This window comes from Columba livia, chromosome 3 (assembly GCF_036013475.1).
Source record: "Columba livia isolate bColLiv1 breed racing homer chromosome 3, bColLiv1.pat.W.v2, whole genome shotgun sequence".
NCBI lineage: Eukaryota > Metazoa > Chordata > Aves > Columbiformes > Columbidae > Columba > Columba livia.
The window spans coordinates 16,923,328-16,936,867 of NC_088604.1; the positions used below are offsets into that span (position 1 = coordinate 16,923,328).

A 13,540-nucleotide genomic window follows, 5' to 3' on the forward strand; every position below is an offset into this window, starting at 1 on the left:
CATAGTTTGCCTGACTTTATTATCATCTATATGCACAAATATAGTTGCTAGAAGGTTGCTCATCCATTACTTGAAATAACCCAGCAGTTTCACAGTCACAGAATTGATATGGTTGACTTGCTGAAGAAAAAAATTTACTCTTAAAAAAATAGTCCACGTAAATGGAACATTTAGAAGATGGTTCTGATGGTATCTGCAGAGGTCAGCACACTGGGCTGAGGGCATCGTAAAGCCTCTGCGCAGCCAGTTCTACCATCTCACGAAGGGATTCGTCATCTTCACTTCCTGGCTCACACTCAACTGTCTGCAAACAGAAAACCAAAGCACGTTACAACAGCCAGCACTTCATATTCCTTTTCAGCACGTGAAGAATGGGGAAAGGACAAAGCAGCCACGCAAAACAAAAGGAGAGCATCTGAGAATGACTCTAGTGGAACACATTACTACTGTGGATAGTGAGTATGTAATATATAGTTTGAATATGTTACTAATAACAACAGAAAGTCAACACATTAAAACGATTAAGGACACTGTTTTAACCGAACTTTGGAGTAACACATTGTTCGAATAACTAGGTGTGATAGCTTCTTAAAGCAGCCTTCTGCCATGCATGACATCCAATTCTCAATTTAGCTAGTAAATTAATAAAGTATTTCTTTTTGCGAGTATTTCAGGCTTTCAATTTAGCTACAAAAGCATGAAGATGACAAAATAAAACCTATTAGCACTATTTGTGCTCTGTGATTGTTCAGTTGTTCAGACCAGAGCCTACCTTTTAAGAGCACTAAAAATTGTGTGTTGAATCATTTTCTCCTCTACAATCTTTCTTCATTTTTATACAAGCAGAGCGCTGCTGAAAACTACTGGATTTTCTTTCAAATCTGCAGTGTTTGCTACATAAACATTGCTAGCATTTTTTTAATGAAGAGAACTCTCTGGCAAAACAGCTCAGGCTGTTTTGATACCAAATACACCACCATTTCCTCAGCAAGCAGGCACACAATATTCGGGGCAGCACCGTGTACTGGACTGGAGACTCACCTCTGCTACACCCAAAAGCGCTTTGCCGTACGTACCCGCGTGTCCAGGGAAATGTTTGCCGTCTTCCCATCCACCGTGACACTCAGGACCGAGCCGTCTTTTGAACTCACGCAGTCTTCTCCAAACATGTCCCTAAAACAAAGATCTATGCGTGTCAGACGCGGCCAAACAGCAAAATTATGTTTTTCTTTCTATTAACCTTAGGCTTCCAAAGGCATTTTGTTAGCAGAGTATCTCCTGTCAGCAATTACTACTGAACCCACTCAGATACAATTAAAAAATACCAATCTAAATTATTATGAGTGGGTGGCACATAACAGTAAGTATTTTACCAAAAAAAAAAAGAAATCTTATCATAACTGAAGGGAAAGATCCCTTTGATTTTAAAAAGGTGAGAGTTCTACCTAAATAACAGAACACAGGCCAGAGAAAGCCTTAAAAGACAAGTGATCGAAAATAGTATTTTCATAAGAATTCAGAGCATAATTTTGGGAGACAAATTAAAAATGTGTTTCTGGAAGAAATAACTGGGCCCTTTATTTAACATCTTAATGATGCTGAGAACTTTTTTTACGGTACCTCTTTCTTCAGTCCATTTCTGACCTTCAGAGAAATTGGACTGAATTACATTTGCATGAAGTATTTTTAAGTAACTGTATCTTTGACCTGTATTATACTAAAATTATTGTATTTACATGATTAACAATGATCATTTTCCTTTAGAAAAATATATGCCAACTTACTGAAGCATGATCTCCATTCTCTTCCTATACACATCCATATCTACTTTTTTGGAAATTTTATGTACTGCAGCTGAAAAGGAAAAGTCATTTTACTTTCACAGACATTTGCTAGGAGGAAAAATAGGCCAATGGATACAATCTGGTTCCTAATTCACTTTCAGGATAAAAAAGTAAGAGCTATAGCAGACATATATATGTTTAAACATGTTATAAAAAATGTATTAAAAAAGATGGAAAAGTCAAGGAAATGCATGCATTTCAAATTTATATTCCTTGTACTTATCACATTTTAAAATAGACAACTTTGCAAGTTTGATTCTCACGTCTCAGTTCTCCTTTTTGTTGTTAATGCTCATTACTGCTCACGTCATTTACTTAAAAGTGAAAAGAATCCATTTTCATAATTTTTTAATAATCCCTCAATTTTCTATTTTTATAGGAAAATACTATATCACGGAGGCCAGACGCACACCGAGCAGAAATGAAGTAAAACTGCACAGAAATGTGAGTAGCAGTAACAGGGACAGACATTTCTGGAATCTGTTTCAGGATACAGAGTTTGAAATAAAAATAATGATACTGGTTTCATACTTGGTTTTAAGATAAAGAAATAGTCTAAAACAAGTAATTTGCTTTTCAAAATTGAAGTATTTGATCATTAAAGGAGTAAGGAGTCTATAGGAAGAGCTAGTTGTGAAAAGCACTACCCGCTTCCCTGAGGAACAAATAAAACAGATCTGCAACTAGAGTTTAGTTAAAAGAAGGATTTTTGAAAAGTGGTTTTCAAGATTTCTAAATCATCTGAAGAGTTCAGAGAACTGAACACAATTGTAGTTAGAATAACTTAGAAATTCTTTGAAGAACTTAATAATTACAAGAGATCAAGCAGGAGCATCTTAAAAACCTACTATCGCTTACATAGGTGCAGTGACCGAATGTACTAAGCTAACCAGTTTTCTATTGGAAATGAGGTAAGAGTGGGCACATGCTCAAGTAAGCAACGGTAACTTCAGATATTTAAATACAATCACCTGTGGTTCTGTCAGCGTACTCTAAAATACACAAGTGCAAGAAGTATTTGGAATGTGTTAAAAAAAACTTGAATAAAGGGGAAAAAAATCCTGCAAGTAGCCACACCTGAGATTAGCTGATAGAATCGGCACCATGAAACAACGCGAGACATAATTCAAAAAGGCATATAAAAATAGAAAGAGGAATTAATTACGGGGGAAAAATAGCTAGATATTGTCACTAGCAGACTGTACAGATAAACTGGGGTCTACCAAAAATCAGGCCAAGTCAGAAATTGCAATAAAAAATAACAAAACAGTACAAGATTTCTTTTCCAGCCATATATAAAAAGATGGGGGTGGGGGAAGGAGGTCAAAGTACCATAAAAAAAGTAAATTTTTCTGGTTTTGTTTAGTTTCAGTAGAACAGAACACGAGGGCGTGGCTAGAAGGGCTGATATATACTGAAAATGATCACAACCAAGGTAAGAAAATGACACTGAACTTGCTTACATCAGGGGGACTGGAGAAGGTTTCTCCTGAAACAAAAGAAGAACTGCCATGTGAATTTCTAAACTTGGGAGAAAGAATTTATAACAGATTTCTTGACTCAGGTGTGGGGCTAAACACCTATCAAACAGTGACTGCTATTTTATATGGAATTACAAAATAAATAATAAAAAGACAGGAGGAAATATCCAGGGAAGGTTTGTCCATATGTCTCTAGTGTTTTCCATGCTTGTTGGGAAAGAAAAATCTACTGTAATTCTTGCAAATTTGTAAGAGACGGATCGAGCCAGACTCCTCACTATCAGTCTCTGATAACTGAAAAACATCAGTTATTTTAAAAACAAACCTAGACCATCAGGCTTCAGTAGAAAATCTGATACAGAATGACATGAAAAACCCTTAGATAAGCTCAGAAGGTGCTGAACAGACAGAATTGTTAACATTGGAACTGGTCCAAAGGAGGGTGATCACAGAATGGGTTAAAGAGGCCAAAGGGACGACAGGTAGAGCCCAGGATCTCAGGTGCCAGGTTGCTTTGAGGGCTCCGGGGATCAGGTGCACCCTTGCACACCTCAGCTGTGTCCTGGTGTCGTGGCAGAAGGGGCTCACCCCCCCCTCCCCACCCTGTTTTCCACACAAATTAAAAACAGGCACAAAGGTCACATGTGCCACCCCTCCCCTATTTAAGGACACAGAACTTAGGTGCTGGGCACCTAAGACACAGCTTATTTTAATTTTTTAAGGTGTGACTTGGGATTAATTTAATATGATCACTACTCATATTGTCCTTTTGCTGAGTAATATATTAAAAAAAAATCCCAAATCACATTACTTTCATATAACAGCCAGGGAATAGAATTTTGGGTTCTGCTCGCCTGACCACATCCAAACTGGAGATGAATAATGCTCTAAGATGGATACACACAACTGTCACTTATGTCACTAGGTGAGCAATGGTACACAAAAGCAGAATTTACTAAGATCTTTGTAAGTAAAATAATAACATATATTCCAAATAATGATGCAGGCAGTGGCAAAAAAGTTATTTCAAACCTTAGGAAATAGAAAAATGATCCCTTATTTTATTTTCATAAATTATCTGTGCTACTGTGTTGCCAAACTGCCAACATTTATCCTCTGTGGCAAATCCCATATTCAATAGGTGCTTCAGATTCTTAGCACAGTGACAAGCATGTTCAAAGCGAAATGGTGCAACAAAAAATACAAACTACCATCACTAATAATCCAAACAACATTGCTGTGATTCTTGAACAGCAACGTCAAACCCAGTACCTGGTGATGCTGTCACTACCCAATAATACAATGTGGTTACAGGGTCTGCGTAAGTGTAACTGTGAAATCAATCTGACTGTTTTTCAGCAGTGTTTACCAAACTCTTTCTGATGTACGGTCATAGGAATACCACTCATGAATGGTAATCATAACTTCCAAATGAGGAACTGAAATATTTAAATGAGATATCATAAATTGTTTACACTCAAATATCTAAAGCGAGTAATATTTAACTTATTTTAAATAAGGTCATATTTTCCAAGTCAGCTACCAGCTGCCATGTAAGAGAAAGTTTCAATTAATGTGTTACAAAAAAGACCAAGTAGTAATTCTGTTTTTAAGTAGCAAACATTACTCCCCAAAAAGTTTCATACGGACAGGAAGTGTAATAGTGGGATTGCCATCTACTGCAAGGCATTATATCCCTCTAAGTGTGATATAAAAAATAAGTGTGATATAAACAAAGAAGAAGAAATGCCTCAGTTAAATAAGCATACACTAAACTTCCTACCTTTCTGTATTTTGGGATTTGACTGAACTTCCAGTATCACTGTTGTCACGGTGTCTGCATACATATCATTAGCAGGATTTGCCACCCACTGTAAGATAAAAAACAAAACAACAAAAATTCATAATTTGAGCCCATTATTTGGGCTGAATGAATAATGCAACGTAAAAACAATGTGACATAAATTCCATTCTCCTATTTTTCTCTGAATTCTAGCTTCAAATGACTGTCACACATTTTACACCAAACTATTTTTAACCTGGTATGTTCCAGTAACTTCCCATGAAAAACTCAAGCTTTTGAATGTTTCTCAACACATTTATGAAATAGTCATTAATTATCACAACTATCTGGGGGAAGGAGGGAACTCCATTTGACATTATTTTTCATTACCATCTGCCAAATAAAAAAGGGTACCAAATCTGCCATAATACTCTTGAGTCACGGCAAAAAAGAAGCTAGTAGTGACTAAATGAAACAGCATCCATCAACACAGGACCACAGCTCAAGGGGAACCCTGTTCTAACTTTCATTCTACTTGTCAACCAACAGAAAACCGCGTCAAATATTTAATTCTGCACAGCATCTATCCAATACTATTTTGCAGAAGCTGGACAACAAAATACTTCTTCCTCCCCCACCAATGCCCACCTCAAGGACCACCATGCCTGGTTCCTGGATCACAGTGATATTTTTGAAAACCTTCAAGGCTGGTTTTTGTTGGATTTCTATTTCTTCTACATCACCTAAGAAGTGATAACAAACGGTTAGCAAGGGTAAAATTATACTGGGAACAACACTAATTTTATCTGCATAAGAACACAGGTCATTTTAAGAACGCTGTGAGCATCACCACAACTGCTTATAATTAATTTTTAAGTCTAAGTGCACACTCTCTTCCCTTGCCTGACAAAACTATTTTCTTTGGTCTGCCTAGTTGGAGTTTTTTAATATTAGTATGCAATACTGGCCATCTGACTTGTTTTGAATTCTCATAGTTAACTGGCTTAATACACCGACATGTGTACACCAATGAAAAAGAAAACAAATGAGAAACTTAGTGCTCCATTTGCACCCCTTAAAGGGTAACCCACAGTTTGCATAAGCACAGAGGATAAAACAAAAGTATTTGTGTGCAGGTAGCGCTCAGGCTATGAGACCTGAACACCAACTAAACACAGCTTCTCTCTTCACTAGTGACATGAATTAGATTCTGACACTACAGAAAAAAAACAAATCCTCAGCTTTAAATCTGGGAAGGGATCCTGCAAAGCGTGTGAGCCTTTAATGAAAAGGAATCAAACAAAGCTTTAAGTAAGCCAGACAGAAGCACAGGGAATCACACTAGTGGCAGATTTAAATGGCTCCTGACTCAGAAAAAGCCAACAAAGTCAGATTCTTGCCTCTCGGGGAGGGACAAAAGAGGCTGTCTGTCTCAAAAGAGGACAGAGGTTTTGTTTTTAATTGGATGGCATTACCCATTCTATTTTCAGGCTGGAGATAAAACATCAATTACAAAATTTTGCATCCGAGAGCCTCTGGCACTCACTCTGGGGGCTGACAGGAGACAAACATCAGCCTAGGCTCTTTATTACTATATACTCATGATTTGTAGCACAACTACAGTAGAACCGCCCAAAACGGATGTGTCACACTCATGAGTGTGCATAATCTCATCAAAGTTGTAAAATATGAAACAAACTGTGGCACTTCAGTTAGTGGCAAAGAAGTTTCCAGTCAGAAGACCTCTGAAGAGTCTACATTGTTTTAAAAGTTGACCACTATAAAGAATGAATGTGTCTTTCCAAATACGCACCGGTAAGTTTCTGTAGCTGATAGTAAAGCAGATTAAAAGGGCCGGTATATGGAATGGCTTGTGTCTGTGTTACAGTGCTCATCGCCAAGTCTGTATAATCTGAAAGAATTGTTAAAAGTATGTATTAAAAATCTGCTTCCCAAAAAATAAAATTGTCAGTATAGATAAATAATGGCATAAATGCATTCAAGACAGTTTGTAAAGAGGAGGGTGGAGGGTCTGTTTTAAGATAAGTAACATATTTCTTGTTAGGAAACCAGCAAAAGCTTGTTACTTTATCACACCCATTAAAGGCAAACAGTGAAGTAGGACAGTAGAATTGCTTTCCCCCAAGCTCTTCTGACATTACTACTCCATTTAATTATTCTTCCATTTTAAGAATAGATCAATTTCTTTAGTAATAGTATGTGTTTTAATGAGAGAAGAGGGAGGATACAGTAAGTTTCAATCACCTATTGAGCATGTTACTGTCTTTACTTACTGGAGAGGTCACAGGGAGAAAGGATGTGATAGTTAAAATTTCTTTTAACTAGGATTCCAGAAATTCTCTGTCCTTGCTCTGGTTTCTTATCTGCTAAAGATCCCATCACCTGGAAAGAAAAAACACACACACTGTAACAATGCGATCTTTAATATTCATTGCTTAACTATGGAGATGAAATATAGTTTTCTCAGAAAAATGAAACATTCTATAAAATTAACTCTGAAAATAAAGGGAAGTCAGAGTAACCAACAAACATTCTGAGCTACAGCAAAAGGCTGGAGGAGTGAACAGCAAAAAAAAAGAAAGGGAAAAAAAACAAACACAACACAAAAAAAACCCAAAACAAAACAACAACAACAAAACCCACAAAACCAAAGAAAAAATCCAACAATAAAAAACCCCAACCCCGTAAAAAAACACCCCCCCACAAACCAACCCCAAAATACAACACTAAACCCAAAACTTTCGTATACTTTGAGTCCCTGGAAAACATACACAATCCAAAACCAATTAAAAATAGGGGCTTGAAAGAAAAAGTGTTGCTTTTATCCCAAAGGAAAATACCATTGTACAGATAATATTAATTTTATACCTTGGCAAGTTTTTCTCCTCTGAAGTTTAATGTCACAGCTTCAGTATTCCTAGGATTATGAACTTCTATATGAACTTCGTCATTATCCTCATATTCTCGTATCAGCGCTGCCTTCAATCTGGCCATTTCATTCTGCTCACCATGAACTAAAATCTGTAGAAATACAGTTTTGCTTTTAGCAGAAGTTGCTTGTCCAAACAGACATGTTTAGTAAGCAAATTATCCAAGAAAACTGCCATCCTGTACCTCATCTTGATAAAAATGTAACTTCATGAGATTGCAATACATGAAACATTAGCTCAATTATACTACATGCAGTTCTGTTTGTCTTTGAATTCTATGAATTATTCAAAGACCTGGATTTCACAACCCTGAGTATTAGTAGAAAAATACATGTAAATAAGCAGAATGCATTACAGAAATTCCATTTAACTTTTCATATACAAATACATTGTTATACTAGTTACAGTTAGCTTTACAATTTTGTGTCTGCATGTACACAGACATACTAAACATGCAACTCAGAATATGCTTATTAATTTTCTTTGTGAAGCTAAATCCTCTTTTCTTTTGCTATGATTTATTTCTTATCTCTGCTTGCACATTGATTGTCCCCCAGTGTCAGCCAGTTTCAGATCCTGGTCTCCGTTTTCATATTCTGATCCTTCACACCTCCTGCTCCCTGTGATTTGCTCAGGCTTTGCTCCCCAAGCGCCGCCTTTGCCTTCTCCTGCCTGCTACACACGTTCTTTCAGACTGTCCTACTCTTTTCTTCGTTTATTTCGGGGCAAATTCCAGTGAATTTTTCCAATAGCAGTGTCCTCAACTTAATGTTGTCTTACACTGTATTGTACTTGTGCAGACCACTGCCCAAACAGGTCATGGATCATACTGCTTTCTTGAAAGTCATCCCCAGATATCCCACGTGCAGACAGTCAAGAGCAAGTTCATCTTTACTTTGCTAAGGTAACACAATGAAAATTGATTAAAATCTCCACCTTTTGTTATTCAAAGCTTAGGGATGCTGGCTATGGCTAAACACCAGTACTTGTCTCGATAATTCAAGGCTGTGAACTGGTTTGATAAATCCCACTCTGGAGGAATGGGCAGCAGGTATACTAACCACATGTGGAGGTTTCAGGGCCCGGATAAATTCACTAGTTTGTTGATAATCTGTGTGAGCAGAGAAAGAAATGTAATCCACAGACATCTTCATTGGGAGCTTTTGGCCTGACATAGTTGTGATCTCTTCAGGTTCAGACATGACGTGCTAGAAAAAAAAGAGCACTTTAAATAAAAAAATGAAAGCCTGCTACAGATGCCATATAACCACTGCTTTACACTTTAAAAATCAATTTAATATTGGCAGCCGGGGTAAATGTAAAGAACTGAAAAAATCTCTCAAATTTCATAAAACGCACACTCACAAATGAAAATAGCATACACAACACGCACCGTTTCATTGTTTGCATGCCCAACAGATCTCAGAGTTCATTCTTCTTCCAGATACGTCTCTCTCAAATTTGCATTGAAATTATAACAAGTGTGTGATTTCTGTCTCTAAAGGCAAACCTAGATGCTCTGTTTGCTCTTAGGTGCAGGAACTCAGAAGGAAGGAATTCATTCTCTACAACCGGACGGGGGAAAACACGTGCAAGGCGGTATGATCTCTTGACAGGTAAGTAGTGTTAGATTTAATATTGAGTCCTCTAGAATTAGGGTCAGGGCTCCCCTCTCCAAAAGTTAAATGGTGGGTGTAAAGATGGAGAAAAGTATTGATCATTCTTTCTTGTGACAAGATAACTGCTCCTAGAAAAGATTCTTTTGTATAACATCACTGGAAATGGCCACATGCAAATTTCTGTACTTTTCATTAGTATTAGCCAGAAGCAATTAGTTCTGACTACATAATTATGCACCTTCTCAATAAATCCAAATAAAGAGATTTGCTATTGGCCAATTCTTTCTAAACATAACATGAATACTACTTCATATTAAGAAGTTGTGGTACATTAGCGACTCACCTTAGCAAGCGTTCCTTCCACGCAGTACCCTGCTATAATGACTCCATTTCTCTTATCTGTGCACCAGCTCTCAAACAACTCTCTGGACAAGCCACTCTGCATCATACCTGGGGAAGCCATCACAATACTGGGGCCAATATCATCAAAATGATCCATACTCTGAACGGGCAAACAGCAAGAATATCGGTCACCACAACTCACTGAAATGAAGGACAGCATCTTTGCAACCCTAAAAAACATGCAAGTAGAGCCCTGTGTTCACAGATTACACCCCACCCTCCTAAATAGTGCCCTTTGCAGGAAAGTTCCTCCTACTGATACCCGTAAGGACCAAACTATAAGCACAGGGATCTATAGTGGAAGAAAAGTTGGGGCAGAAGCTCCCCTCAACCAGCTCTCTAAACTTTGGAATAGCACGTAACTCCGATATAAACTTGTACCTAATCAATCTATTAGGACAGTGAATGGGGAGACTATCCAGCAAATATGAACTCCTCTGTCACTCTTCCTCTTTTATAAGACAACCTTAATCTCAAGCTTACCTTCAGATTACTAATATGCTTGAAAACAAATGGATTGTTGATGTTAATTTGCTTGCGGATTTTGTCATTCATGGCGTTGACATATGTCTGATAAACCGACATACATTTCTTTGCCAAAGAGGAGGCATAGTATATAGGGATATCATGGAGTTCAGGATGATTCTGCCAGTATTCATCTAAAAAAACCAAAAACAATGACAAAGAAAAAAAGAAAAAACAAAACGCCAAACAAAAAACCACACGACTGTGCCCACAGCATTATCTCCAAAACACGTGCTTCTCAGAAATGTTAATACTTCTTGTAGAACAGATTTAGCAGTGGTTTTTTCATTTTTATTACAGAAAGCTACAATCACAGACTCTTTTTCATCTGCACTGCTAAAGAAAAAACAATCAGCACCTAAAAAATGTATACAACTGGTACAAACAAACAGGCAAACAAACAAGAAAAAGAAGAACTTCAAGTATTTTTGACAGGTCAAATACCAAAGAATCACCAACTGCAGCTACAAGGAATAAAGTATACGTTATATTACACAACAAAAAATGCACATTTACAGCAATGCAAGTTTTGCCACATCACTTCAATAAAGCTAAAATGTCTCTGTCAAATATTAATTATACACCTAACAGCTAGTGACATCTGCACATAGATGTGCTGGTGAGAATTCACTATATCAAAGTTCTGTAAAACAAGTCCACAGAGTTCAAGGCGTGAAGGGATCACCCCGTTATCAAGCCTGGCTTCTGGTACATCACCAAGTTGTATCTTACAAGCTTAACCGAAACAAAAAAACAGGAAAAAAGCCTCCACTAACCACAACTTATTTTATCCCTGATAACAGTAGCTATGACTTTTACTGAACACAAAGAAGAGATCTGAATGCAGCTATGTAAACAGAACTTTTTTGTTTTCCCACTTGGCTACAGTTCTGCTAGTCTAAAACATTTCTATTCCATAAGTGAGGAACAATCATCCAAAAACAGACGTACACTCTTTTGGCTGTATTTGTACATTTAAAATGATAAGGCTTTAACCTAACATTTTTGATTTGCAGACCAGGCTTTTCAGAACATGTCAGAGGCTCACAGCCAGGACTATCCTAATAAGGTCAAGTGTAAGGTGGCAACAGCAAATAAAAGATAATCTATAGCAGGATGTAGAGTGACATTACAAGACCGCAACCATCATCACAATTTTCTATATCATAACACAGTATTTTGGGGCCTTTTTGCCACACACTTATGGAAAGAAGAAAAACAAACACAGAAGCCTGTGGGCTCAATTGTGAAGGCATGTGAGATGCAATTGCATTTTCTACCTAATTAAGCATCCAATTGCATGTCTGGCTTTACTAGATGTATTTTCAAGCTTCTCTTTAGAAATTCACTTTAATATCCACACACAGTAAGGAGAGTCCAACAAATTACAAACTAATGGCTATACGAGATTTGAAATGTTCAGGTTTCATCTCCTCTACAAAATAAAAAAACCCTCAATCAATGATAAGTAGTAAATAACCCTACAACATCGAGTGCTACCCCATGCCTAGATCCAAATTTCTTATTAACATGTGAATAGACCAGTAACATGTTTTCAAAACAAACTAGTTTTTAATGTCTGGCAAAACTGAAATGGAAAGAGAGAAGAATTTCAAGTATTTAGGTAACACTTTAGATTCAACACCCCTAAAAATAAGTATTTTAATTTTAAGACAGTTATCTTTTGATCTTGCTGGCATTTGCATGAACAAAAAGATTAGTAAAAAATCATGTAACGTAGTACAGATTAAACGCACTAAAAGGAAGCAAAGAAGCCTGGAAATAATTTATTTAACATCTGTTTTATTTGAATTAGCTTGTAACAACTACCTATATATTTTATATGAAGTGGCTTGTTATAATTCCTCCCTCCTTGCTTTTCTTAACAAAGCCTGATTTGCTTTCCCATTATCATTAAGAGTTTAGGAATGCTAGAAGTGTCTGTAATGGTCTTCTCAGCTTTCCCTATAAAGACTTCTTCATATAGGTTTGTGAATTAAAGGACAAAGATAGTGAAACTTTGGAATAAAAAATATCTTTTTCCAGCATTACAGTTGAAATAGAACAGTTGTTGTGATTGCTTACTGTATCAGTAGTCCCTTTTTGCTGAAATCCTGGTTCAACGTGATGCAAAAGTCAAGCACATATTACCATGCCACTACTCTTTCCTTTCTAGGTCTTTGTCCTACCTCACAAAGCAGAAATGATTTGCTTGGTTTATTGGATTTTTTCCATTTGAACAAACATGCGTTCTATATTCTCAGGTAATTAACATGCTGGAAAATAGCTGAAGGGTTGTTTAAAAAAATCATTACATCTGAAAGACTGCACATGAAAACATTCTCATGTAACATTATGTGTTTTTTATTAAGAGGAGCTGGGAAGGTACGTACCTAAAATTAAAAGTAGCTCCTGCGCTCGACCCAGGGCAAACACAGGAATAAGACCTCTACCTCCTCTATTTACAATGTCATGAACGGTATTGCAGAATCGTGCCTCTCGCTCTTCCCTTTTTTCATGAATATGAGTACCATACGTGGATTCCTACGTAGAGAGAAACTGAACATTAAAAGTACTGCCACAAAGACTAATTCTTGATTTTCTCCTCTGAATCCAACAAGACAATGCAGAAAACATACTGGTGTTAACACGGTGGGGAAAGGAGGGAGATAAAGGGAAAAATCAAATCCTCCCCTGAATGTCCATAACCACCTCCATCAAGACAAATAATCAAAATTTCCCCCCTCTCAAATCCCTCCCAGCAATCTGGAAAGACAGATCCTGTTATTAAAAAAAAAAATAAATAAATAAATTAAATTTTATGCTTCTTTTAAGAGGTTTCAAATTTAACACACTTATTTTCCTAACTGGAAATGCTGCTACTGCTTTGATGAAGGGCTTATCACATTAACATGGCTCACTAGTGCCACAGTTT

The 13,540-nt window shown here is 36.9% G+C and overlaps 1 protein-coding gene across 1 annotated transcript in view; it reads right to left on the reverse strand.

Moving 5' to 3' along the window:
* Window positions 1-13,540, reverse strand: part of CPSF3 (cleavage and polyadenylation specific factor 3) — a 20,133-nt gene continuing 6,593 nt past the window's right edge. The window contains exons 7-18 of the mRNA XM_065059555.1: window positions 12,999-13,149; window positions 10,564-10,739; window positions 10,022-10,180; window positions 9,121-9,267; window positions 7,998-8,150; window positions 7,403-7,511; window positions 6,922-7,020; window positions 5,757-5,851; window positions 5,109-5,196; window positions 1,785-1,854; window positions 1,077-1,173; window positions 1-304 (exon numbers count right to left, since the gene is read on the reverse strand). Coding sequence (XP_064915627.1) covers window positions 203-304; window positions 1,077-1,173; window positions 1,785-1,854; window positions 5,109-5,196; window positions 5,757-5,851; window positions 6,922-7,020; window positions 7,403-7,511; window positions 7,998-8,150; window positions 9,121-9,267; window positions 10,022-10,180; window positions 10,564-10,739; window positions 12,999-13,149 — 1,446 coding nt within the window. The 3' untranslated portion in view covers window positions 1-202. The remainder of the gene's footprint in view (window positions 305-1,076; window positions 1,174-1,784; window positions 1,855-5,108; window positions 5,197-5,756; window positions 5,852-6,921; window positions 7,021-7,402; window positions 7,512-7,997; window positions 8,151-9,120; window positions 9,268-10,021; window positions 10,181-10,563; window positions 10,740-12,998; window positions 13,150-13,540) is intronic.